Source organism: Perna viridis, chromosome 5, assembly GCF_037379345.1.
Source record: "Perna viridis isolate PV_CMFRI_1.1 ecotype Kerala chromosome 5, ASM3737934v1, whole genome shotgun sequence".
Lineage (NCBI taxonomy): Eukaryota > Metazoa > Mollusca > Bivalvia > Mytilida > Mytilidae > Perna > Perna viridis.
In genome coordinates this window covers 15,712,707-15,739,845 of record NC_142449.1, presented here as the reverse complement: position 1 = coordinate 15,739,845, position 27,139 = coordinate 15,712,707, and the positions used below count along the sequence as shown (strand labels likewise).

The following is a 27,139-nucleotide window of genomic DNA, read 5'->3' as shown; positions in this document are numbered from 1 at the left end:
CAATTATGGGATGCGCTTAAATTGTAAGAAGTTTGAAATCAACTCACCATCTAAAATAGTGTGGGTGGAATAAACTGTATTGAAAAATTGGAACAATTTAAAGGTAAAAAAAAACAGTGACTTAAAACACTTAACAAGGCAGGATAAATGGAAACTTCTTTTTTTACAGAAATCCTTGCAGATAGGATTTAACAAAAATAAGAATTAGCAGTCCTATGCTATTTACAGAAATTTTGTTTATGTTGAGCCTATTTTTGGTGATGACAATGGGTTGCCGTGAACAGAAAGTTATGTGTAGAAAAAGCTTGAAATTAACACTGTGTGTTATCTGTAAACACTTTGTGAACAATCAACTCACATAAGCTAAATAAACTGAATGGTTATTTTCTATACAAATCAGTCTGAGATAGTTTAACAATATTTCTCATATCTAGTAAGTTATTTTGGAACCATCTAAATTTGGAAATATTTCAATGTGACATATACAGGGAAGTTCTTCACAGTTCCAGACCCTTTTTTTTAGTGTTATCTTAGACACAAGTTACTGGTCATGATAAAAATTTTCTCCATCTTATGTTTTAAACGCTATATGGTGCCACTAACATTTAGTTGCTTACTTACAAAAGTATTATAATAACATACATTTAAACTTCCATTCTACAATTATAAACACAATTGTAATGATTCCTATAATTTCTTTACAAAACTGAGTTGACTGTTCAGTGTATAATTCACACGTCATATAAAAACCTTCAAAACAAATTACCTATGGAATATTTTGGACCTAGGAAAAAGAAAAGGGACTCATCTAGTACAAATTTTTTCAAGGTGAAGTCAAAAGTCTAATATTTTTTTCTTAAAAAATAAAACAAAGGTGCATTAAAATTTTGATATTAATTATACAATCATTGAACTTAGTATAGAAGTGCTATGGTATTTCACAACAAACTCCCATTCCATCAGTTAATTACCTAAAAGTAAACATTCTAGACCTGGTAAAAATAGAGTAAAAAAACATAGTTCAAACATCTACATCCTGACAAGTACTTTGTAGTAATTGCAACATATGAAAAAGAAATGTTTCTCATGTGTTTTTCATATAATTAGGATCACCATGAAAAACAAGGACTAACAAATTAAATTCATGAAAAACAAACAAATCAACATCATATGTCTTTCATGGGACTCATTGTATAAAAAAAAGTAGGGTTTCTATAAAACTTTGGAAAATTTTAGTTTCTATGTATTTTTACAGGCACATGTACTTCCATATTGGTCCTTTACATATGTTTACATATGCCACTATTTTAATGAGTACTTGGGCAATATTTCAATGCACGACCAACCATATATATATTCCGTTTTTAAAAACCCTCTCATTAAACATTACCCCTACGATATTATAATGTAACAAATTCATAAAAAAAATTACACAAAATGAAACTAAAAATATATAATACATCCATGCAATTAAACTGATCAACAACAAAAAATGTGCTCCAAACAAAATAAAACAGAACAAGCATCACACAATCTGTAGATATTGACATGCACATTGAACAGTCTTTCATTAATAAAAAAAGGATCAACTTATTTTTTTTTAATTAAATTTACACCAGAAGTTGAACATTTATTTCTTCATAAATTGTGACCAAATAAGACATAAAAAGGAAAAAAAATAACAAAAATTATATTTTTAATATATTTTTTACTTAAAACATGAAGAAATTTATCATTAGCTTTAATCAAATCAATAATGAAATATATATTTAGGTTAAAGAGAGACATACAATTTTCATTGAATATAATTCACCATAAAGTCAATATTTAAACTAATTGTGTATTGAACTTACTTCCTTTGTCGTCGTTCATCATTTTTCACTATAAGATTCTGTTCTGTTTGAGTTAGTTCTTCCATTAATCTCTGTGCATTCTGTTGTTTACCCTCTCGCTGGTAGTTAGTGATCTGTTCTTCTAACAGCTCTTTTCTATCACGTAAGTCTTGTATACAGGCATAAATATCAGATTCTTCACTTTCCTGTTAAATCATAGACGATTTATTTTCATAACTGATACGGCAGGAATGAATGTGCTCAGTACCAGAAAAAAAGACATCTTACCCAAGAAAGAATAATTCCTTATCTCTTCAAACATCAGCTTCATTTGCAGGGGGTATGCCCCAGTATTGTAAACAGTTATCCCAAAGCACACAATTTAATTTAATAATCGAAATCTAAAATAGGAAGTGCACAATGGGAATACTTATAAATGTGAAAGTTTCATTAAATTCCCTACAGTGATTGTAGGAGGAGTAACAGATAACAGATGGGTATCCCTCTGCATAACAGATGGAAGGAAGGAAGTATGGATGGAAGGACGGACACCCAATCACTATATAAGTGAGGGGTATAATTATACAGGCGGCAGTACGTCATGAAATATCTGCTCAGTTACCAAAATACATCAATATTCCAAGCATAAATATCAATTACCCTTGGGTTCCTCTTTTCAATGTGAATCAGTAATGCTGCCATATCAATCTCCTCACTGAATCCATTCTTCAGAGGAACACTCCGATAACCTGACCGGAGACAAGGTACAGGAAATGTAGCCTGTCCCAGGAACTTCGGATCACCAAATATGTCTTCATCATAAACAACAAATCTAACTAGTGCTAAGTCAGGGCAGGTAATATCAAATGTAGCCACACAGCTGTTTTTATCTTTCCATACAGGGTTTAAACCATTATCATCTAAAATCAGAAAATATCATGTTGTTACTATATAAATTAAATGAGTTGTTAAATACAATACAGACAAAGAAAATTGACAGTAATTCATAAATGAAAAAAAAGAAAAAAAAAGAAAAAAAAAGAAAAAAAATTTTTTTTCCCGGTAAATTGCTACTTCAATATGGTATATTTGTAGGTTAGTTGGTTTTAATAGCTTTAACAAGAGGCTCTCCAAGAACCTGAATCTCTCACCAGGGGGCACTAGCCCAGTATACATTTGCTGAAAAGAACATAAAATGAAGTTAAATTATACTATACAACATTTTCATCATCACCATTCAACTCAAGAGACCATGTTAACTATATAAACCAAATATCGATGAAATTAAAGCAAGTATAAAAAATTGTGGGGAAATGGCCAACCAGAACAATCTTTTGTCATCACCATTCAACTCAAACATGGGTCAACAGATTTTCACCAGAATTAGATCACAGATAGATCTGACCATGCTGAACACTTTTTTCCCCATGTCAGAATTTGGTTTAACCTGATGGTTTTGGAGATATATGCAAAAAAACTGCTGTCTGATCCCTATGTTCTATTTTTAGTAATGGTGGCCATGTTTTTAAATGGAACATAAATCCCAAAAGTCGTTTTGTGCAGGATACCCTAAGGAACAATTAGGCTAAGTTTCATCCAAATCAATTCAATAGTTTCGGAGGAGAAGGTGTTTGAAAAATTGTAATTGATGACGACGATGATGATGACAGAAGCGAAGTGATGGCAAAAGCTCACATGGCCTAAAGCAAGGTGAGCTAAAACCACCTACAGCCAGGTGAGCTAAAAATAAGGAAAAAAGTTCGCAATCTATATAGTTTTGACTTTACATGCAAAAACTGAGACTTTTTAATGCAATATTCTTGACAAAAAAGGGGTTAGTACTGTTATCAAAAAAATTAGTATCACTTCTTTATCTCCAAGGAGGTCAGATATTAAACAAAGATATCCCCTCCATAAAAGCATCCTCCCTTTATTTTTCAAAGAAGTTCTATGTATGACCTTATAATTTAATTTTAGTATCAAAATTCAACTACAAAATCATTCTAAAAGACTGATGATGTTACAGTCACATTAAAAAAATTATAATTTGGTCTCTGAGATGAAGGACAAAATTTTTTATCCAATCAGAAAGCATGTTACTTCTGAAATTAAATTATATTCAATATAATAAATGTAATTTACACTTATATCTTTAATTAATACATTGTATAACTGTAATACTAAGATCACATTGGATAATTAACTTAAATAACATCAATCCTTACCAATTTTTTGTGTTTTAAACTTGCTATTATCATGATCAGTACCAGCTATTTCTATCTCTACAAATGGACAAGAAAATCCTCGTCCAGATTTTAACAGATGCCTTGCTCCAATAACCTAAAAAATCAAAATCCAAAAGATAACAAATGTGTTTTTTATGCATATCCATCTTGCTCAGTAATTCTACAACAATGGAACATTCCATCAGACCTAAATGTATTAAAATTTAGACTTTTAGTGCAATTGTATGCTTCATAGTACCAACTGCAATGTATCTGATACAGTTTATTTACTGGTACCCTACATTCTACTGCTGATAGTAACTGAATAGATATGTTTCCTATCATAGCATGAATACACAAAGCCTTACTCCATATTGCTTATAGTGATTAGTAAATGTGTCTATATTACTTACAGTGACAGTTAAAGTGAGTGGGTCTATGTTCCTCAGGCACTGTTTGCTAAATGGACTATAATCTTTGCCTCTCATTACTTCAGGTTGTAAGACATAACCACACCTAAAAAAAGTATAATGATCAAGAATCCCTATCATTCCATTACCTACACTTATAAGTATTTGACAACAATTGCCCTTGTGCAAATCTAACATAAAGTTTCATTTTAAAAAATCCAAGTTGGGCTTATGAGCTCTTGACATGTTTAATTCATTTCCATTTCATTTTAGTTCTTCAAAAGTAATGTTTCTTAATTCAAGTGCAGTATATATAGAAAAGGAAATTTAACAAGAATGAATACGGTGAATATTTTTATCATCAAATCTATTTACTGTCTAAACCAAACAAAACATTCAGCCTAACAGTAGGTACTTAAGCAGGTTTTATGTATTTATTAATTAGCACTCCATATAAGAATCATGCAAAATGTGATCCATAGCTGGGAGCTCAGAAGCCTACAAATTTGGATTTTGGATATTTTGTTTAATATGTTACAGTAAACAGAAGTTAACATGTGGCTTTTCATATAACCCTTGTTCTAAGGAGATAAAAATTACATACAATGTACTGTAGAATTCAAAATTAAGGGAGATAACTCTGTAAATGACACTAAAATACAACAGAAACTGTTGGATTTTCAATGTGGATTATCTCCTAAGAGCAGACAGGTTGGAATGAATAATCAGACATTTCATCATATAGACCTACAAAACAACTTAATACAAAAAATTAAAATGCGTAGCCTTTTTTGAGATGTATCATATTAAATAATTTGTATGATTCTTACAAAGACTACTATTTAATACCTTGCATTCCTCATAAACCTTCCTTCATTGAGTTGCATAGACCTGTCAGGTGTTTGGTAATTAAGTGCCACCATCTGACAGCCACAATTCCACATTCCCATAGGATCATAATTAGAGGAATCCACTCGGGATCCTTTGGGATATACTCGACTCAGCTGGTTCTTATTGTACCTGAGCTAGTTAAGGATCAGTATCAGTGTACAGGTGTCACATGATATGACACGAAAAACCATTTAAACGGTATTGGCCACCTCTCTGAACTATTCAGTCAGTATTACAAAATAATATAAATGTTAAAACATATTATGATATACATGGGTACCATGTTTCATTATGATGTTATCTTCACAGAAAATCAATGGCATATGCAGGGATCATTTTGGGCCATGCCTTGTATCAATTGGTGCATAAAAAGTTGCCAAACATGTCAGACAGACGCGTAGAAAATTTAAAAGGAGCAATACTGTACTTTAAATGTGCCAAGCGTGTCTGTAATATTTTTAACGATACAAAACAAACTGTTCCCATCTATTATTCTGCGACCGGGAACCAGCATGGCATGTATGTTGATTCGCCATTCCTTTCATACCATATTTATTTTATATGATTGCTATCACTAGTGATGAAATCATGTATAGGCCAAATCAAATACGATTGGAAATTTCACATCCGGTGAAAACATGCTGGCCAAAACAGAAAACCTTGAGCAGTCTCTTTAGGGGACAACCAGATTCTGAAAATAATGCTGAAAGTTCAAAACCTCAACTATCAAAAGAAAAGGATGAGTCAAGTGGGGCAACGCCACGCAAAATGCAGGAGCCAGAGCATGGTTGACACTGGCAATAGTGATAAGAAAGAATTTATGTCAAAGTGGTTAATGTTGCACGGGTCATGGCTAAAATTTGATGAAATTTACAGTAAGTTGTACTATTTGCTGTGTCAACCTTTAAATTATAACAATACCATGACAAATGGTATCAATAATTTCACAACTAACACAAGACTGTAAACAGTCCAGATCATAAATCAGTCTTTGGATGTAAGATGCATTTCAGATTAATGTATTGTAAACTTAAGGTAGTAAATACCAGAAAAAAATACATTAAATTGTCCCATGAGAAGGCACCTAAAGGTGGTCTAAAATCCTGAAATCCTGTTGCCCCTTGCCCCCACCCAAGATTTCATAGCCAAAGACCCATCAACATCAAATTAAAAAATGATCCCTGCATAGGAAAAAAAAACGTGTATACATGAAAACCAGATGCCAAAAACAGTAGCACAATCGTGTGCCACAACAGGCAATAACAATGAAAAGGATATTTGACAAAACTATGAGCAAGCTGACGCTGTAGATATTTCTCTACTTTCATTTCAGAAAAGGAAGACATCTCACAGCTGTTTATTGGTCCCTTTGAAGCACCTGAAGAAACAATATGAATAGTTCATCACTACCAATATTATCAAATATATTTTTTTCAAATAAAATGCATTGCTGGGCTCAGCTTGATACAACTGTAGAGGATAAACCCTGAACAGGTGGGGAAAGTATACACACCATTAAGCCTGATACAGCTCTGAATTTTGATTCCGACTAAATATCTAACACAGAATAAGTATTTAACCAGATTCAAAGTGCTTTTTTGCACCTTATTCATAAATGGTTCCAGTTACAACCCCAAAAATTAATCTGAGCCTTCGTTTGGCAGTACAGCATTTGGGGTCATGTAAAAATTAATAGTAACATACATCTGACTGATTGTGGTTTAATGTTCTATGGCAGATATTTCATGTATTTCATGATGACACTATTTGATTTATTGAACAGACCCTGATTTGTACTAATCTGACATTCTGAGCCACAACTTCATTACGACAGCCCACAGGTATATGTGCCACACCACTCTGACACAAAGTTAACTAAATATCATTCTATCACCTTAATACCCCAGGCTTTGCAGAGAAGCAGTGACTAATTTTAAAGTCTGGTGGGATTTGAAACCACAACCTCCCACACTCAAGGTGAGTATGCTACCTCAAAACTAATATGTGGGTAAATAATCATCTGCATATACCTGAAAAAATATACCCAAAAAATTACCAATTTCTTTTTAGTTTCACAAAGAAGCAATAATATATTATTGGGATCCTACCTTTTTTATCAGGATTTTTGTGTGATTGTACTGATTATTTGTGCATTTTTCCACTCTAGCTGTACAAATCTTTTTTTTCGAACTCTGCTAAAAAATACCTTTTTGTTGTAAATTTTTTGTCCAATCTATTCTTGTAGGAATGTTGCCTTTTCTATATTTAACTTTTTTAAGACATTGAGAACTTACGATCTAAATCAAATGGCACTGCCACAGCATAAACAATCAAGTTAGACAAATCTCTAGCCAAACATTTCTTCCTCTCTAGCTGTTTATCTTTTATTTTCTGTAAAACAAACAGATCATACTTAAGTTCAATTTTCTGGTATTTTGTCCCTGTCATAAACCAAGAGCAGGGCCAAACAAAATTAATTAGTAGATTCACAACCCCTCCTACCCTATAAAAAATTATAAAAACATCTTCAAGATTTCTTTTACGTCAGTTCCTAGTTTAGAGATACTATAACACACAACAAATTCATTTCTTGGTAATGAAAACAATGTTTCTTCTTTAAAACTGATGTAGCTATGGATTTGGAACATATTTAAACTTCAAATAGCTAAAATTAGGCTAGAAAAGATAAAAAAAAATAACAAAAATAACAAAAATAAAATCCCCCAACATGCACCATATTTTTTGTGAAAGTTGGATGAGAATCTACCATTTAAGTTTATGTGGCCTAATAAGAGTCTGTATTAAACTACAATGAAACCTGTTTTAACTGAACCTTGAGGTTTCCAAAACCTGTCTAAACCAAACATTGACAATCCAAAAACTGTCTAAACTGAACCTTGATGAATCGAAAACCTGTCTAAACTGAACCTTGAAAATCTAAAACCTGTCTAAACTGATGATTCCAAAACCTGAGTAAACTGAACCTTGATGAATCCAAAAACTCAAAACTGAACCTTGATGAATCCAAACCCTGTCTAAACTGAACCTTGATGATTCCAACTCCTGTCTAAACTGAACCTTGAAGAATCCAAAACCTGTCTAAACTGAACCTTGAATGATCTAAAACCTGTCTAAACTGAACCTTGAATGATCCAAAACCTGTCTAAACTGAACCTTGAAGAATCCAAAACATGTCTAAACTGAACCCTAAATGATCCAAAACCTGTCTAAACTGAACCCTAAATGATCCAAAACCTATCTAAACTGAACCCTAAATGATCCAAAACCTGTCTAAATCAGACACTTTTTTCAAGTCCCTTTATATTGACTTTAAATGTATTTTGAACCACTGTAAACTGAACCATTTTTTAAATCCAAAAGGGGTTTGTTAAGACAGCTTCCAATGTATTATCTTATTGTTTTTTTTAAAATTAGAATTAATTTACCGGTAACTTTCTACATTGATTACAATAGCTGTAAAATAAGGATAGAGGAGCTCAACAGGAACATACACGAACACTTTTACACTTGAAAAAATGAAAAAAATACAGTCAAAGTTTCTTTTTTTGGCTAAGGCAGTTTGATGCAAGCAGAACTAGATTAACTAAAACTTTTTCACTGAAATATTATCATGTTTTTAAGAAGGGGAAGAACAGAAGAATGTAACACCCTCAGCTGAAGGCTAACCAGAACATGTTACACCTTCAGCTGAAGGCTAACCAGAACATGTTACACCCTGAGCTGAAGGCTAACCAGAACATGTTACACCCTCAGCTGAAGGCTAACCAGAACACTGTTATAATTTAACATAAACTCACACTTTCAACTACTGTTAAATTAGCATTAGACAAAATACTCATCCATTCCCTCATTTCACTTTCACTGTCAACTGCAACTTCTAGAGGAAATGGACTGGTCCGATTGAAGATAACAAATGTCCAAGGCCTATCACTTCTTCCAGTTTGTTCTAATGAATGAAAAATAGAAATTATAATATACCTTAAACTCATTCTGATTTATGAACAATTTATTGTGCGATTCTGCCCTTGAAGGTATCCAAAATTAATGCATTCTCCATCTGCAATGAGTGGCTTAAATTATTTATCTACTCAACATGGTAAAAAAAAGATTTTCAACATGAAGTGAGCATGTTAAAATCTTCATTTTTCTATAGATAGAGAAGAAGAAGTAGTTTAAATAAAAATAAAAAGCTTCGCGGAGTGCCACTTGATACGACCACAGCCAGTTAAAACAGTGTGGAAACAATATTAGTTTTTTGCACACTAAGCATAGGGACTTACAGTTCATTATAGATACAAAAACTAATTTGGACACAACATTGCAAAATATTTTGAAAGTCAATTTAAGTATGAAGATTCAATCACTAATATTTAAGTTATTGTCTGGAAATCAGGAAAAAATGTATGTTTCTGAGCCCCCTTTTAGATCCATAGTTTCAGAAAGTTCAAATTCTATCCAAGTCTTGTGGTATAGAATACAGTGGAACATTATCATAGACATTCCTATGCTTTTATAGGAGTTATATAGTTTAATTTCCATGAAATGCTTGTTTTAGGACCCCTCTTCAATCTCTAATCATAAAACAGTTGGGGCCATAATCTGCGAGTTTCTTTGCAGTGGTATAAAATAGGCTGAAGCAGTGAAGGAGAATTGGTTTCTCCAATGAAATCTGTGGAAAACTTGGAAAATGTAAAAGGGCGGAAAACATCTTGCAGAAATTAAATAACTGCCTGATGATTAAAAAATCACATGCATTTTTAATCGTCTGCTTGATATGTCCTAAGAAATGTAAACATGATGCCCTACATATATATAAAAAAATAACATAAAAAATTTAAAAAACAGCTATGGAGAAGCTGTGTTGACAAGACCTTAACATGAATTCAACAATATGCAGAGAACAGCTGGTTACAGTTAAAATGTTTAACCCTAAACAGAGTTATTAAAAACCTTAATTAATTTACAAGTTTGGTTGTTTAGTACAAGTTAATAACCAAGGCTGCTTTTCGGTGAATGAGACAGAAATAGACACCACATAAGGCTTACATTGTTTTAGGTATGCTGTCCTGAAATTATGGAACAATTTACCACAATAATTCGGGGAAGGTACGTCTTTGGAGCATTTGAAAGGACTCATTGGAAAGTGGGAAGGGGTGTATGTAAATGCAGTTTTTGCAGATAGAAGATACCTTTTAGACTATAGAGTATATCAAATGGATTATACTTGCCTGTTTTTTACATGTTTTATTTTAGCTTGTATGAAATGCTTTTTATTTTTAGTTTGCATGTATTTGTCTTGCATGCCTTATAGCTTATGTCTGCTTTATTTATGTATGTCTATATTTGTATTTGTTTTATTTAAGTTTTATTTATCTTAAATGTTTCTATATCATGTAGTGTAATGTATGTAATATCCATTTTACTGCTCACTGAAAAAGACCATTTCCAATTTCAATACTAATTAATGTAGGCTAGTGAGTAATTTAAATAGCTTCCTAGGCAGAAATCTGCCCTACATTATACCAATGTGTCATACTTAACTACTTCAGAACACCTGTGTGATCTTTTGGACACTGCCTTTTAAGTTGAATAGCTGTCAATTATGGATGACCTAAACTTCAATATTTGCCACCCACCAGTGTGTTTGGGTAGTTTGTACTCTATATACAAGTGATTTACTTGTTTCTGATTGGATAACACAGTTCATTTCATTTAAATATTTATAGACCAAGCCTATTTTTAGTTTCAATTTACCGTCCGTGTGAGACCTGACAGGGTAGTCAAGGACGTTAAAAACCCCCTTAGTAGTTTAGTTTCAATTACTTAATTAAACTGAATGCTGAAACCTTTTTTTAGAAAGACTTAGTTGCTCATACATTGTTAAACTGAGATTCTTTCTAGCTGAAGTAGTTTTAAGAGCTTAAAAGTTCTGATAACATTCATTACACTTTTGCAAAAATGGCTATGTTTTCAGTTTGCAATATAAATGCATGCACCAGTCCCTCTAAGAACTTTCTCAATATTAAACAGTTTTAAAAAATGTTTAAGAAATGTAAAGTGATTGTTAATACAAGTATCATTTTTATTTTTTTTCTTTGGTTTACTGTGAATGTTTATATAAGATGCCCTAAAATATAAACATGAAAATGTACCAGTATAGAAAATTGAACAATGATTTAAATGGCCTCAGTGAGCTGTATTTACTTGACCTTTAGAGGTTAATCTCATCATAACTGACAGCTATTCAAACTTAAAAGACAGTGTCCAAAAGATCACAGAGGTGTTCAGTGGTAGTCAAATAGAACACATTGGTATAATGTAGGATAGAATTCTACCTAGAGACCTATTCAAATTACTCACTAGCCTACATAAATTAGTATTGAAATTGGAACTGGTCCTTTTCAATTATCTGTTAAAGCTCATTAGACTTTATTCATAAATATCACTCGACTTGCTGATTTTCTGACTGAGACAGCTACACAAGGCTGATTTTCTGTGACTGGGACAGATAGGTAAGGCTGATTTTCTGTGACATGGGACAGATAGACAAGGCTGATTTTCTGTGATTGGGACAGATGGACAAGGCTGATTTTCTATGACTTGGACAGATACATAAGGCTGATTTTCTATGACTTGGACAGATAGATAAGGCTGATTTTCTGTGACTTGGACAGACAAGGCTGATTTTCTGTGATTGGGAAACACAGATAAGGCTGATTTTCTGTGACTGGGAGACATCGACAAGGATGATTTTCTGGCAAACACCAAGTAGGCCATAACTGAATAAGAAAGACATGGCAATATTCTGACAAACATAAGTTATCTACCAATTAGTTCACAGGTATCAACGTACCAACTTTACTTCCTTGCAGTTCTATGAATCCTTTCTGCAGGGCCCCTAATGGTGCCTGGTCCTCAGTATCCTCAGGAAGGTCCAGCTCTTCTACAAACTTATCAGGGAACCAATATTGCTTCTTTTCACCAAAATCTCCTCTCCACCTAAAATACAATCAATTTTCATTACCATAAAATATTTCTTATATAAATAAAGGTTTTTTAAATACTGTCACAATCTTATTTCAGCATTCAATATCATTACTAAGCATGGGTGTAGGAACCAATATTTTCATATTTTCGCAAAGATCAAATCTATCCCATGAAGTTACGTATTTTACTTGCTGTAAATCAATGGCAATACTAAAATCTGTTCCATAAATCAGTCTAGTGATAAATAGAATTAAACATCACAGATACTTGTAGCTTAAGAACTATATAGATGAATATCTAGGTGAGTTGTTTAATATGTGACTACATGGTATTAGTGGGCAATACTGCCTGAACTTATTCAATGAAAGTGTTCATGAGTTCACTCAACAGGTGAGAGTTGATGGTAAAGAAATAAAGGCCAACGATGCAGAAAAAATGACTAAAATCTTGATACATCAGACATTTGGTTTATTCTGTATCAAGAATCAAGATTTTGAAATGGTCACATCTTAGTCAAATTGTTATGTCCTGTTATTGTGGAATCTTGCCTCTTTTTTGGTTAGAAAAGAAATTCAAAATGTTCAAGTAAACCTACCATCCATTATCACTCTTAGTAACATTGTTAATGATTGCTCCCTTGTTGAACGACAGTTCATCTGCCCTGTTAGCCTGATAATCAGCTATGGCTTTCACTGTAGTCTATAGAAAGACAAAATATATGACAAAATCATAAAAAAGAATACAGTGTCAACATTTTGAAAACACAAAAAAAAAAAACCCAAAAAAAACCCAAAAAAACAATTCCTTGAGCATTAATTTTTCAGAATTAACTACATGTAAATGTATTTAACATAGTAGAAACTATTCATATAACATTTAATTACATAAAAGAGAACCATAAGATACACACTGTCAGGAAATGTCAGGAAATTGATGCATATTTAAAACCAATCCCATAAAGACTTCTGAAGCTTAGTTAGCAAAGAACAACTAAACCCTTAACCCTTAAGTGCCATCCAATTGAATTATATCAAATCAAATGTTTCAGTTTACATATGATTATCTTTAAATTATCCCATGCATATCACATACAAATGGTAAGCATATATATATGCTAACAGTTTTAAGATGTTAAAAGTTGTATAATGTTCAGTCCCAGGCTTTAGATAATAATGATCTTCATTCATACACATCTATATACAATGCCTAACCTTCCAATAAAATTTCATTAAATCCAGGTAGGGTTTTGCTTACAAAATGTGTAGGCAGACGGAAAGACAACAAAAGTAAATCTTATACACAGCCCAAAACTTTCTTTTGGGGTGTATTATCATCATGGCACTTTTGGGTATACTTTTTTATCAAACATTTAACAAATATCACCATGAACCCAACAACCAAAACAAATCTACTGAACTATATCTACATTACCTTGGTAACAACCGTACTTGTATTTGGAAAATGATAAATCCCATCTCCATATACAGAATTATCATCCATATCTGGTAAAGCCACCTACAAAGCACGAGCACATGCAAATGTCATGCAATAATTGTACCAAAATCCAAAACATGCTTAAGCAACATTTCTATTGCTGCAGTGGTGCATAGGAGTCTGGGTAAGCTAAAAGATTATACACTTGACAAGTTCTCAATTATTAACAGCCACAATATACATATCTTAGTTAAGCATATGTAAAATAATATCCCATATTCCTACACCAATGACCTGAAAATCATGGTTGTCACATGTCAGGTCAAACAGGACACTAATCAATAGCTATGTAATCATCCAAACTTGAAATGCAATGACCAAAGCTCACAAACTGATACCCCTGTTTATAATTGTATATACACCAATATGAATCATAAAACCTCAAAAGTCATTCTCATTGAAATACAAAATTGGAGGTGCTCAATGAAATCGTGTGATAAGAATGTGTGAATGTTTCGACAATTCCATTCAGCAGTTTCATAGGTGTTGCTGATAAAAACTAGAAGAGACACACAGATGGCAAGATCTATACAACTTCTGCTTAGGGGATATGAAAAAAATAATTCACTTCAATGTTACCAAAAAAAATCTATATTATCAATGATGTTTAATGACATCAGTCTACGATTTTGTGTGCATTTGATGATAATAAAAACATAAATGTTTCCTTACAAAAATTAAAAGGGTCCTGGTACTTCAATCATTTTGTTATGTCTGAACTCTTTTAACCAGTTGCAGTTCCAATAATCTCATAGACATTGCAAGGCTCAGTATCCTCAATCAAGTAAAAGTTCAACCTCCTACGACCTTGATAAACTTCAGGGTTTATACTGTTTTACTAGGAATGTGTACATTCTAAGCTTAGTCAAAATCCATGATAGAAAGTTCACTAAGATGTTACTGAATAAAAGAAATTCACCCTTGACCTCTGATCCTTATAATTAAAATACTTGGAGCTTAAAAAAAAAAAAAAACAAACCATGTACAGTGAGACCTTCTAAAGAATCAAAATCCTGGTCACATTAGACAGGGAATCTTAATATACAGGTAAATTTTATATAAACTGCACTGCATAAGGATATTTAAATCATAGTCTATTAAGACAGGTTATTGTTGCTAAGACAGGTTATTGTCACTAAGGCAGGTTATTGTCGCTAAGACAAATTTGAATGTACGAAATTGAACTAAAAATCCAAACACTGAAAGTATGTTAGACACAGATGGACACATTAAAATATCCCACAAAAGGCCACAATATCCCTTAAACAACATTATTGGCAAGGCAATAAAAAAAATTTTCAGTAAAATTAAAACAACTTGAAGTTACAGTCAACTAATAAGCAATGCTAACCACAACACTCTGAAGGTCAGTACTACAAATAAACCTGTCAAGTTTCACAACTTTTGAACCCATACTTTCCTTTAACCAGAGGCTCCCAGGAGAATGAATCGCTCACCTGTTAAATTTTCTTGCCTTTCATGGGCAGTGACTCTAATAAGGAGTTGTCCGACAATTTTGACTCAGACGACTTTGAAAGGACATATCATCAGGATCATTCCAGCAATTGAAAGTATCTTTCTATCTACCATAGTTTTAAAGATATTGGCGTAAAACTGTAAAAAAGCTGTCATTTTTCAACTTTCAAGGGCAATAACAGTATCAAGGAGTCGTCTGACATCTTATATTATAGGTGTTAAAATAAGCATCATCAGGAATTGAAAGAATTTAGCTAAAGCTAACAGTTTTGAAGAGATATATGAGAAAAACGTTTGTCTGACCCCTATGTTCTATTATTAGTAATGGTTGTCATGTTTTTCGATAAAAAATCCACATATCAGTTGTATGCAAAATATCCTAAGGAACATTCATACCAAGTTTGATTAAAATTGGTCAAGTACTCTCAGAGGAGAAGAGATTAGAAAAATTGTTAATGATGATGGACAACAACGATGGACACCAAGGGATGGCAACAGCTCATATGGCCTTTGGCCAGGTGAGCTAAAAAAAAAATGGCTGATCTCAGAACTTTACATTGCTTCTTGTATCTTTTTTCTCAAGCAATTTGGATTTGCTACTATTTTCTTAGCTAGCAGTGCAAAACTATAAATAGTGTGCTTCTGGACGGACTGTTTTAAGTTTCAAAGGTAAATTTGCACTATACATGTATTGTAATAAATATTTGTAAATATCATAATTAATTAAAGTGACCATGATATGTACCACTGAGAAGCCAGACCAAAGCAAATATTTCTAGCATAAATGTACGCCAAAAGATACTGAGAGATGTTTATACATGTATATCCATTACACAAAATTAAACATATAACGCTTAAAGAGGTTTTCCCTCTCAGTTTAAACAGCTACCTATGTATTAAAGGCAAGACTACAGTGTACTGAAATAACATCAATTATGGTTTTATACACAGTCAGGTAAATATATTATAAAAAGAGTTAAGATTTTTTAACACATAAAATATATAATCTATGAAAAATATTGCCATAAAATAATAATTGATATACCACATGGAAAAAACAAACTGTGCACATGCATATTTATAGGACCATCAACCAAATACATGTAAAGACTACATGTACATGCATGCGCAAGTACATTTACCTTTGTCAGGTCATTAGGATAAACATAATTCATGGCAGTTGCTCCCCCAGATATACTGGAATCCTGAAATTCATTGTCCCTCAATGAAATATATTATACAATAAAAACTCTGATTCCACTTAGGTATGGTATTTTATACTCTTGAATGAGGGATGGATAAGATCAAAAGAAAAAATGAAGAAAGGCAGGTAGAAGTAGATCAGGTAACTTGATTAGAAAGCTAATGAAATGGTGTCTTGAATGGGAAAGGAATACTCGGTAGAAAAATTGAAAGAAAGGAAGCTGGAAGAAGATAGTGTAAACATACTAATTTCGCTATTTTCGTGGTGGACAGAAAACTGTGCAAAATAGTACAGGCGAAATTGATTTTTAACACTATATAACACTAATCATTTATTTGAAACTATAAATTGATACCAGGGAAAATGTTCACTTGACAGAATCTGTGTAATAAAAACATTTACAGTACTTGGCAGATGTATCTATACACAACATAAATGTTAGAGAACAGAGGGCTCAGGTAACATGGTTAGATAGCTCATAGGAAAATATACTGCTCAGGAAACATGGAAACATGGCTCATGGGACAACATAATGCTCAGGAATGATGGTAGAACACACAGTGCTCAGAGATCATGATGTAAATGTTCGTTAGAGTTTACAGTTCTCTGGAATCATAGTGGAAAGGGTCATGGGAGAACACAGTGCTCAGGTATCATGGTGGGATAGCTCATCAGGAACATATTGCTAAAAGATCATGAAGGGATGGCCCATTAAACACAATCTCCTCAGGAATTAAGAAGAGACAGTTAACTGCAGAACACACAGTCATCTAGAATCACAATGAAAAAACTCAAGAAACAACACAGAGTATGTGTAAAACATAGAAACATTATAGACTGTGTGTAAAACTGCTAATAGGGTAATGAAATCTTTAAATTCATTTAAGTTATGAGACACATGCCATATTTATCACTAGGGAATAAGTTGCCTAATTCAAACATTAGATGGTAAAGAGGTACCTTATTCCATGAAACCATTTAAGAAGGTGACCTTTTGTCATCAAACAAGAGTATAAAATGCATACTCTATATTCAAATATTTCATATTTCAAGTTCGATACATTCCCTTTTCCTCTATACTGGGTATACTTTCAGTTGGAGATCAAATTATATTGATAAGAGGACAAAAATGTTAGAAATGAGTGGATTAGTTGATCACTAATAATAAATTTCTTCAAAAATATCAAGTTGCTTGAAAGATTAAAAAAAAAATTCACTGAAGTGAAAAAAGAGAAAAAAACACTTTTTTAAAAAACTTTTCAAGACAGTTTTGTCATACCACATAACAAAAATCAAAGAGCTAAATCAATTCTCATGCAGATAATTGAACTAATTACAATGTTAGAAAAAAAATTGACGACAGATTTAACATAACGGGTACCGATCCCTACTCCTGGTGATTCACGTTTACCCTGCAGATAAAAATACATAGAAGTAACCTATTCATATAATGTTGATGATCTTAAAAAACTACTGAAAACTTATTGCACTGATAGGTATCCCATTATTTATATAATTATATATATCTTTTTTATTCCATTTACTACATTGCGTATGTAGATTGTCTCTTTTTTTATGTGTTAATGTTTGGGCCATGTTTTGGAATTTTGATGTGTATGAATCATTCCACTGCTGACACTTCTGTGTATTTTTTTGCTGATATTTATATTGACCTTACATGTATTTTAATCATACTTGTATGGTCAGACTTAATTGGTACACATACCTATCATTTTTTTCTAGCTAAACTGTATGGACAAGTATTCGGAAATGGTAAAAAATGCCAGTCATTGACCAACAAATTTGGCAAACAAATGACAACAATTTTCCAATATCAGACATAAAAAAATTGTCAACCCTTATAAATTATAGTTAGCACGGTTTTATTACTGTATAAACAGCCTGTCTACCTGTCTCCGTATTGTTTAAAAAGGGTTTTTGAAGTTAATTCTCAATCTAGGTATGTTAAAGACTGACACAAAGGTCTGCTGAAATTCGATAAAATGTCTGACATTGGCTGTCAAAATTTCATGACCCTTGCATATGGGTATTTTAACTATACACCAAATAGACAGTATGGAACCAAATATAGACATGGCCAAATGTAAAAAATTATATCAATAAATTCTTAACAATCAAACGAAAAGTGCTAAAAAAATAGCCTCTTTTCATGCTGCTGATGAAAGGTTCCTGCTTGAAACATGTGTAAGGTATACCAAATATTTTTAGTATTCAAAAAGATTGGTATACCCTTTTTGCACATAGTTTGCGTTATACATAGCCTGATGGCATTTTCTGCTGTGGCAATATAAAAATTTAAATAAAATTACATTTATTTTCTTTTTAAACTGAACTTTTGTTAAGAATTATTTAGAACTATCTAGCTCTGTCAGAAGATAGTTAGCTACATCTTTTTTTTATTTGACAGTTTGTACTGCACATCAGTAGAATAATTCAATACATGTACATGTATGCATTTGGCATAAAATTAGATATGCTTCCCAAAAGCAGGGAGGAAGTATTTAACTATTTACAGCTAAAACTTTTTTCTTTCAATGATGTACATTATGTATGTCTACTAATTATCATAGAGATATTACTACATTTAGTTTTTAGGTGATCAATAATTCAAATAAACACAAAACATATTAAAGTTATTCTATATTTTAATTTTATTACCATAATGAAAAAGGAGTAAATCACCAAAAAAGGTTAAAGACATCACTATCACACAGCAATGTTATGTTTACAAGATCAGACAAATTTTATTTTTATCCAATCAGAAAACATGTTGAAATGAAATGATTAATGTTTAAATGTATTCACAATTTGAGTTATTTCCCCTTATCTTATACAATGTAAACCAAACAAACCACAAACATTGTAGTGGAATAGTTGTGGTTAAATTGACTACTTACCGAGCCTCGCCTCTGTACAACTGCTTCATTTACTGGATATTTTAACTTTATACGATTATACAAAGGATTTTTCTCAAAATATTGCACTAAATCCACCAAACTTTCAAATGTTGACTCTCCTATTACGTACAGTCTACCGTCTACTTCCACCCTACAGTGCTTAATTTTACCATCAGCCCTAGAATAGTATTATAATCATTTTTATGTGCTTCACTGTAAGAATGTTGAGATTTTCCAGCTATTGTCATGACAAATATTGGCAATTTTTCATGGAACAGAACACAAAGTTGCTGTAGAACTCTTATAAGTACCCAATTCATAGTACATTTATGTACAGCAAATAAAGTTCCCTAAATGCACAAATATTATTATATGATTTCTACTCAGAGAAAAAATACTCATAAAAAAGATACAACCACATTAAATAAACCTGATATATACATTTAAAATAATAAAATGCTCTATAGGGTACAGCTTGATATTACCTCATTGGATAAACCATGAACATTTTAGACAAGTAATGCCAATATATTTAAGCATGTTACCACTCTAAATTTGATAATGAGCAAAGTTTGGACAAATCATTAGATTTTTGACACAGTTTAAAAGTTGTCATAGAACTTGAAAATTTGAACTTGGGCATTTACCTATTGCAGTCCATATTTAAAAAATCTAAATATAAAGTTAAGATTCTGATGTATATCAAAGACCCTCAAAAACTATTTTGAACAACTGACAAAGCATAATAAACTTATACCCTGTGGACTTCAATGCCGACCAATACATAAATGGTATCAAATATATATAGGAAGATTCAGCATATCAAATAATACCAAAAACTTGATTTTTGTCAAATATAGTTGAACTTTGAACACCAATTTAAACAAACTAAAAAAAAATGGCCAAAGTTTAAAATCTAGGTACAGGGTTAAATTTGGCATAATAAATAACCTCAGCAGTCAAGACTTCAATTTGAAACTGAATTGAAATTTTTACAACATGTTAAGTTTTTGCATTTTGTACCAAGTTTTATAAATGTTTGTTTTGCCCACTTAAGTAAAAATCATCATTATATTACTTCAAAATTTAATATAAAATGACTTGAAAATTAATAGTCACAGAATGATGGAATGATGGCTATTGGTAAAACTGAAGCAACTTAGTGGCAGAAGCCAAAAATCCGCCATTTTATAAACTAACAGTTTGATATAAAATGTTAACCAGTTTTAAAATATAACAAATAATGGAAAAATCAAAAAGTGCAGATCTGGAGAACTAAATGTGTCTAAATACATTACCTGAATGAGATTGCATAAGTATTATTAGCACCCCGTCTGACAAGGAAGGCACCATCATTTGGTATCCGTCTTAACATATCCTCTGCTTCTGCTCTCTCCATGTTGGGATGGTACCATCTACAATAAAACAAAGTTCCAAGTCACATGTGTAACTCATATAAAGGTACCTGTCCCAAGTCACATGTGTAACTCATATAAAGGTACCTGTAATTCAAGACTGAATGTGACATATGTGTACTAATCATAGTAATTATAGACAAATGTCAAAATATTCCTTTCTTAATTAATATTGTTAAATGTTTCCAGTACTCATGTTATTTTTCTATTGCCTGTTTTCTTGTACAAAAAAAAAAAGAATGCAAGAATAACTTCAACTAGCAGATCCTTCTATTTTGCATTTTAGCTTTAATTAATGAAAAATAAAATATTAACCATACCACTTTCTACTCATTCTTTAATGAGTGTTTCAATTGATAATTGTATTTAACTGAAGATTAAACTACAAAGATTTATAAGAATAATGGAAAATAAAAAGCATGGAAATGGTGAATGCGTCAAAGAAACACCAACCCCACCATGAAGAAAAATGTCAGCTCAAGGCCACCCATGGATATTCAGTGAAGGATTAGTAAACCCTCACACAACAGGGCAGGCTGCAGCTGGCCCCAAAACAACATTATACACAAGTACAGCGAAATAGATGCCCCTATATACTCATGCAACATGAAAGGAAACTGAAAGCGAAAACGAAACAATACATAGAGAGGCCAGAAATTCTTGGCTTGGGACAGGTGCAAACAATGTGGTGGGGTTAAAATAATGGCGGGATCACAATTCTCCCCCTTTTTAAATATGGCCACTGTCGAAAAAAAAAATTACGTAATTTAACACACTTAATCAGTTCAAAAAGCATGACATCACTTGACTGTGTAATAAGGGTAACAGAAACATGGCATCACCAGGTTGAGAAAATATAATACTCTGTATTCTTAATAGGTTTTTATATATTCTTTGAGACTAAATATGTGCCAAGTGTGGTTACAATTCATGGAAGGATATTAATTATAGAGGGTTCAGAAGGATGTTACAAATAGACTGACATTATGTTTATCCCTTAGCAACTTGGTTGGTAAGGGAATATAAAAAGTTGAACATACTCTTTTCCTTCATGACTATTGACTTGAGGCACAGGTTCTGTGAGGCGCATAGAGAAATCATGTCCACGTAACGGATTAAATCTATAGTATGTAATTAAATCATATAAACTATCGAACAAAGCAGTCTCTATCAAATAGTATTTTAACTGTCCTAATTCCTGCTTTGTTTTTATACGACAATGCTGAGTTTCTCCTCTTCTCCTACAAAATAAAACAAAATGTTGCTAAAACTTGACTTCTCTAAAATAACATCAGTATGGGTGAAGTGTACTACCAGAGCTTGCTGATCAAGTACTGTAAACAGGAAAATTTTTCCACTGACTTTTTTCATGGTTTCTGTGATCAATATGTTTTAAAGTTTTAGATTGGCAATCATTCAACAAAAATGTATTATTATGTCCTTCAGGAAATTCACAACAGTTTATTTTTTGTGTTACATAGATGTCTTACCTCTAGAATAAAAAAATAAAACTGCCACAAAAATTTCATGTTTTAAAACAAGTACCAGTAATACCTTTAACTTATTTTCAACACTAATGAAGAATAATGTGAAAATGTAATATTAAAGTCTGTCATAACAACCTCTTTAAAAGTAGGAATGATCCAAATTTAATTCCAATTATCCTACAGTGATACATATTTATAAGTATATGAAATCACAATACTAAGGTACTTTTCAGGATTTTTCCATTTTTTCATTGGCACTTACAATAAATCTTTAACGTGCAATAACCATCATAAAACATTAACTTCGTTATTACAAACAATATATGTAATTACTTAAAAACCAGAGAGCACCTGGCAATGTTTATTTTTAGACTTATTATCACCTAAGTGACGTGATTTTAGAATAAAAGTAATATCCTTAAAGTCAAAAGTCAAGGTAGAAGCCAACCACAGTTTGTTTCAGTAATGAAATTTCACACATTCATAAAAAAATAAAAAAATAAAATAAAAATGTGTTAAATACATATCTGTATGATATGATTATTTTATCTACTTCTTAGACGGCTACATATTTGTGATATTACACCATGGACAGTGTGATATGAATCAGTGACCCAAAAAATTTGCTGTTGTGATTGGTTGTTGTGTGATTGCGTATCATAAAATCAAAATTTTTTTAATATCCTACCATTAATAAACAAGAGGCTATCAAGAGCCTGAATGGTTCACCTCATTTAAAAGCTTTAAAAAGATGAAGTTGTGCAAAACCTAAAAATGGTGGCACACATTCGACCAAATTTGCACAGATGATATTTGCCATGATACTGAACATTTAAACATTAATCATCATTATATTTATTTTAACTGAATAACATGCTAAAAGTACAAAAAATTATTTAAAAAATGCAATCAATTTTTCTGAATTTTCAGTACATCTAAACATTTTTTTTTTCTTACCAGAAGGACAATGAATAATCTCCTATAAAAGTCTCACTTTCCCTGACCAAAAAGGTCCCATCACCCAAATTACTATGTGAATGTAATAATTCATCAGCTTTTCTACGACCACTTTCTAACTTCCCATGAAACCATTTTTCACTGTAATGTAACTCAGCACTTGACAGGATGGAGTTCTACAAAAAAAAAATATCAAACTGCATTTACTCTCAATAATTCTAATGTACCAATCCATATAAAATTCAGACAATGCCAATTGTAGCGGTGATACAAGGTACGGAAAAACCTACTGAACAAATGATGGTTTTGGTCTACATACTGTTATCTAACTATATTTCGTTTTGTATACAGAAACGTAGTTGGAAGAAAGCTATACTCATCTTCCTTCCATATCAACCAAATCAAGAATGACAACTCCTGCAAAGTGCCAATATCAGATAAATCTATACAATATTTATCCCAACCAATTGACAAAATAGGACTAGATATTTGGTCTGAAACTGTTCCTGACTAAGAATTCAAAAGGAATTTTGTAGGGTTTTAACATGCATATACCACTTTCAGACTCGTATTGATAAAGATTGCTTCTTTGTTACATATAACTTTTGTCATACAGAGCATAACATTGAAATAATACCTTTTTTAAATAAGGGTAACAACAAAATTACCAAATACTAATCTGATTCATAATCAAGTCAGTCCAAAATAAATCTTTCTAAATAGATATTACACCACCGGAGCAGCTGGTACCAGAACGGTCGTGATTTGGTTAAGGCACATCAAACGAAATAGTGGGTTAAATCTAGTTTTTACAGCACACTAAACCTCCCTCTTCCATTGCGGTGTGACTATACCAGTAGTGATTAAAAGGATTTGCATGCTATTGTCATAATTCATAAATCAGCATTCACATCAGTACAAAGAACAATTTACAAAAAACAAAATCATAACTCATCGTTTTAAGAAACTGAGTATTTTTCTACCAAGGACTGATACCTAAAATAGAATTTGGTAAGAGCCTTTTTAAGATTTCCTCATACCCCTGATTTTGGAGTCTGTTACACAGATATTTATGGCATTCAAGGAAATCAGAGTATCAGTAGTCAGTATTTGTGCTTTGAAAACCTTTAGGCCTAAAAATAAAAATATGTGTTTCCAGTGACACGACTGATCCTAGTTTGTGCCCCTGACCCTAACTTTTATATGGCCTCAGCAAAAAAAAAAATTGGAATTTCGGCATTTTCCGTCACTGATTTGCATTTTATTGTATTTAAATCGCTCTCTGGTGTGAAGACCCATTATCACAGTAAGTACGCTATGGCGAACGCCAGCGCGAGTTCAGTATTTGCAATCAAAATTGCAGAATGTCAGCACTTGAAAAAGGTGTAAAGGTGTTACCGGAAACACATATTTTTTTAGGCCTTATTCAACCGTTACCATCAATCATGGAAGTGGAAGAATCCATAAGAAAATTTCTGTTATACATCATCATAAAAGTGTAATAGACAGACAGACAGACACGGTGATTGCAATATAGCCCACAATCTAATAAGTGGTGGTCTAATTAGCATAGATGCCAACGATTTTTGATACAATCAGTAAAAAAAATTTATTTGTCATGAATTTGGAACTTTTGTCAGTAATTATCACTAAAATTGAAATTGAAGTGGCAAATGGCTCCTCCGACATATCCGATTTGTTTTTTTTTATGAAAACATGTTTCATTCACTAAGCGGTAACAACAAGATTTATTTTAACCATGATCCAAACCCACTGCATGGTGGCATCTATGAATTAGATGTATAATTGGTAGAATCCTCACAGAATAAATGTAGTACACTTGCCTGCTGTGACACAGAATCATCATCCATCTCATCATCATTATCTTGATCAGTTTCTTTAGTGTAGAAAAGTCTAGTAGGAGTTAAAGCGAAGAAATGAGGATGCCATACCTAAAAAAAATATCAAAACTTGTTGTCAACATACTTCAAGGATAGGAGACTACTGTGAAAGTACTATTATTTGTGAGGTACCAATTTTAGTGGTTTTAGTGGGTTGGCCAAACCATGAAATTTGGTTTCCAACGAAAAGGAGATTTCCATTGGTGTGTTTACAAATTACTACAAAACCATGAAGTCAAGAATCCACGAACTTGTGTTTCTTCCCTAATCCACGAAAATTGGTATCCACGAATTTAAGTGCTTTCACAGTACTTCATATGATAATTGAAATTCAAACCATTGGGTATGTTACGAAAATATTTAAATCAGCCCCAAAAACTTAATCTTTTCAAATTAAAAAAAATTTTGGCTGAATATGTGCCTTCATTAAAAACAAAAGTTTTGTTGCTGTTAGTATATGTGTTACACTGATATTAAAGATGTGAATGAATTAAAATAAAAAAATTTAGCCACATTTTGGAAGAGTTCATTTCATACAGAGCACATTTGCTGAACTCTTTGATATTTGTACAAAAATAGCCTTCTGTATCATTACAACTATATTTTGGGATTTAAAAAATACCCCTTATCCTCTTACTTTGAAAAATATATAGAAGTAGCATTTTATTACCTCAATAAGACTTAATTATGACACAACAGTGTGCATTTTCTGTACACCATTAATAGGATTCAGATATAGTTTTAGGCTTCAAATATGCAAATAGGAAATTTTAGGTAGTAAGTTGAATTTCAACAAAATAGTATTCAGGGAACTAGTGTTAGTGAAACTATCTCTTTCAACTTTCAATTTCATGTAGTTTCTGTGATTTTGCATAAAAATACCGATATTTACAAAAAAAATTTTTACAACAATACTATTCCAATTTTCACAAAAAAGTTAACATACCACCTTTGTAAATAATCAGTAAAACAAATTATGTTTGGCACTATGCATAGTTTGTAAGCCTTATTTACTTCCAAATATTGCAGAAAACTAGATAGACAGACGGCAAATCAAATGATACAACACACAGATATAAAAAGTATTTCTGTAAATGTGATGTTACGTTCAAACAATCACATGTATGATGTTAAGTTATTGTATTCATAAATAAAAAAAAAAAATCAAATTCCTAAAAAAAGCTGCTTTAAATATTGAATTGAAAGAAAAAATACAAAGAACCCTAAATAATATTCATTTGAGCAAAACTGTTTTATTTTCATAGGGCTATACAAATGTATCAGGAAAACATTTGTATCAAATAAAAATAATAATAATCATAGCAGTACATAATACTTTTAATTGTGATGAAATAAGAAAAAAGAAAACAAACAGAAGATCAAAAGATTTCTATCTTACATTGTCTAAGATTTCTTTCTATTAATTGGAAACAGAATTCTGATTTAAGGTAAGGACAACCTTTTTAAACACAGGCACCAAATTTCACTTTAACTAATGAAAGAAAAAAGAAAAAGGTGGGTGATAAGAGGGTTAGGAAAGTGTTATTGACAGGTAACTAAATTAATATCCAGGGGTAGAATCAGAGAAACAGCAATACAATTACACCAAATAGTATTAAAATCAAAGCATCACCCAAAACATTATAAAAATGAAACTCACATACTTTGATCTTCATTCAAAGTAAATAACAGTTATAATTTGAACACAAATATTACATAAGTAGACAATGTAATCATTTTCTAGGAAGCTCTTGAGCACAGTGAATAACAAAGAAATTTTTCAGTTGAATGAATTTGTTTATACATGATCTATTAATGTTGGTGAAGAAAAATCTACTAATTCTTAATACATAAGTAAATTGAACCTCATTATTAAATCAAAAAAAAAAAAAATACATGTAAAACACCATCAAACAACTTT

The 27,139-nt window shown here is 31.9% G+C and overlaps 1 protein-coding gene across 22 annotated transcripts in view; it reads right to left on the bottom strand.

Annotated features, from left to right (window-relative positions):
* Positions 1-27,139, bottom strand: part of LOC148616230 (1-phosphatidylinositol 4,5-bisphosphate phosphodiesterase gamma-1-like) — a 60,804-nt gene that overhangs the window by 8,749 nt on the left and 24,916 nt on the right. For 11 of the 22 annotated variants that reach the window (XM_088583064.1, XM_088583065.1, XM_088583068.1 and 8 more), the window contains exons 16-32: positions 25,162-25,269; positions 23,318-23,493; positions 21,914-22,114; positions 20,757-20,873; positions 19,459-19,636; positions 16,479-16,541; positions 13,798-13,881; positions 12,962-13,065; positions 12,233-12,378; positions 9,177-9,325; positions 7,653-7,749; positions 6,637-6,736; positions 5,317-5,487; positions 4,471-4,573; positions 4,058-4,172; positions 2,493-2,752; positions 1,854-2,038 (exon numbers count right to left, since the gene is read on the bottom strand). In XM_088583064.1, the coding sequence (XP_088439190.1) occupies positions 1,854-2,038; positions 2,493-2,752; positions 4,058-4,172; positions 4,471-4,573; positions 5,317-5,487; positions 6,637-6,736; positions 7,653-7,749; positions 9,177-9,325; positions 12,233-12,378; positions 12,962-13,065; positions 13,798-13,881; positions 16,479-16,541; positions 19,459-19,636; positions 20,757-20,873; positions 21,914-22,114; positions 23,318-23,493; positions 25,162-25,269 (2,357 nt within the window). Of the gene's footprint in view, positions 1-47; positions 75-766; positions 785-971; positions 993-1,853; positions 2,039-2,492; positions 2,753-4,057; positions 4,173-4,470; positions 4,574-5,316; positions 5,493-6,636; positions 6,737-7,652; positions 7,750-9,176; positions 9,326-12,232; positions 12,379-12,961; positions 13,066-13,797; positions 13,882-16,478; positions 16,542-19,458; positions 19,637-20,756; positions 20,874-21,913; positions 22,115-23,317; positions 23,494-25,161; positions 25,270-27,139 lie in introns of all 22 variants that reach the window. The other 11 variants (XM_088583075.1, XM_088583074.1, XM_088583079.1 and 8 more) reach the window with 9 other exon arrangements.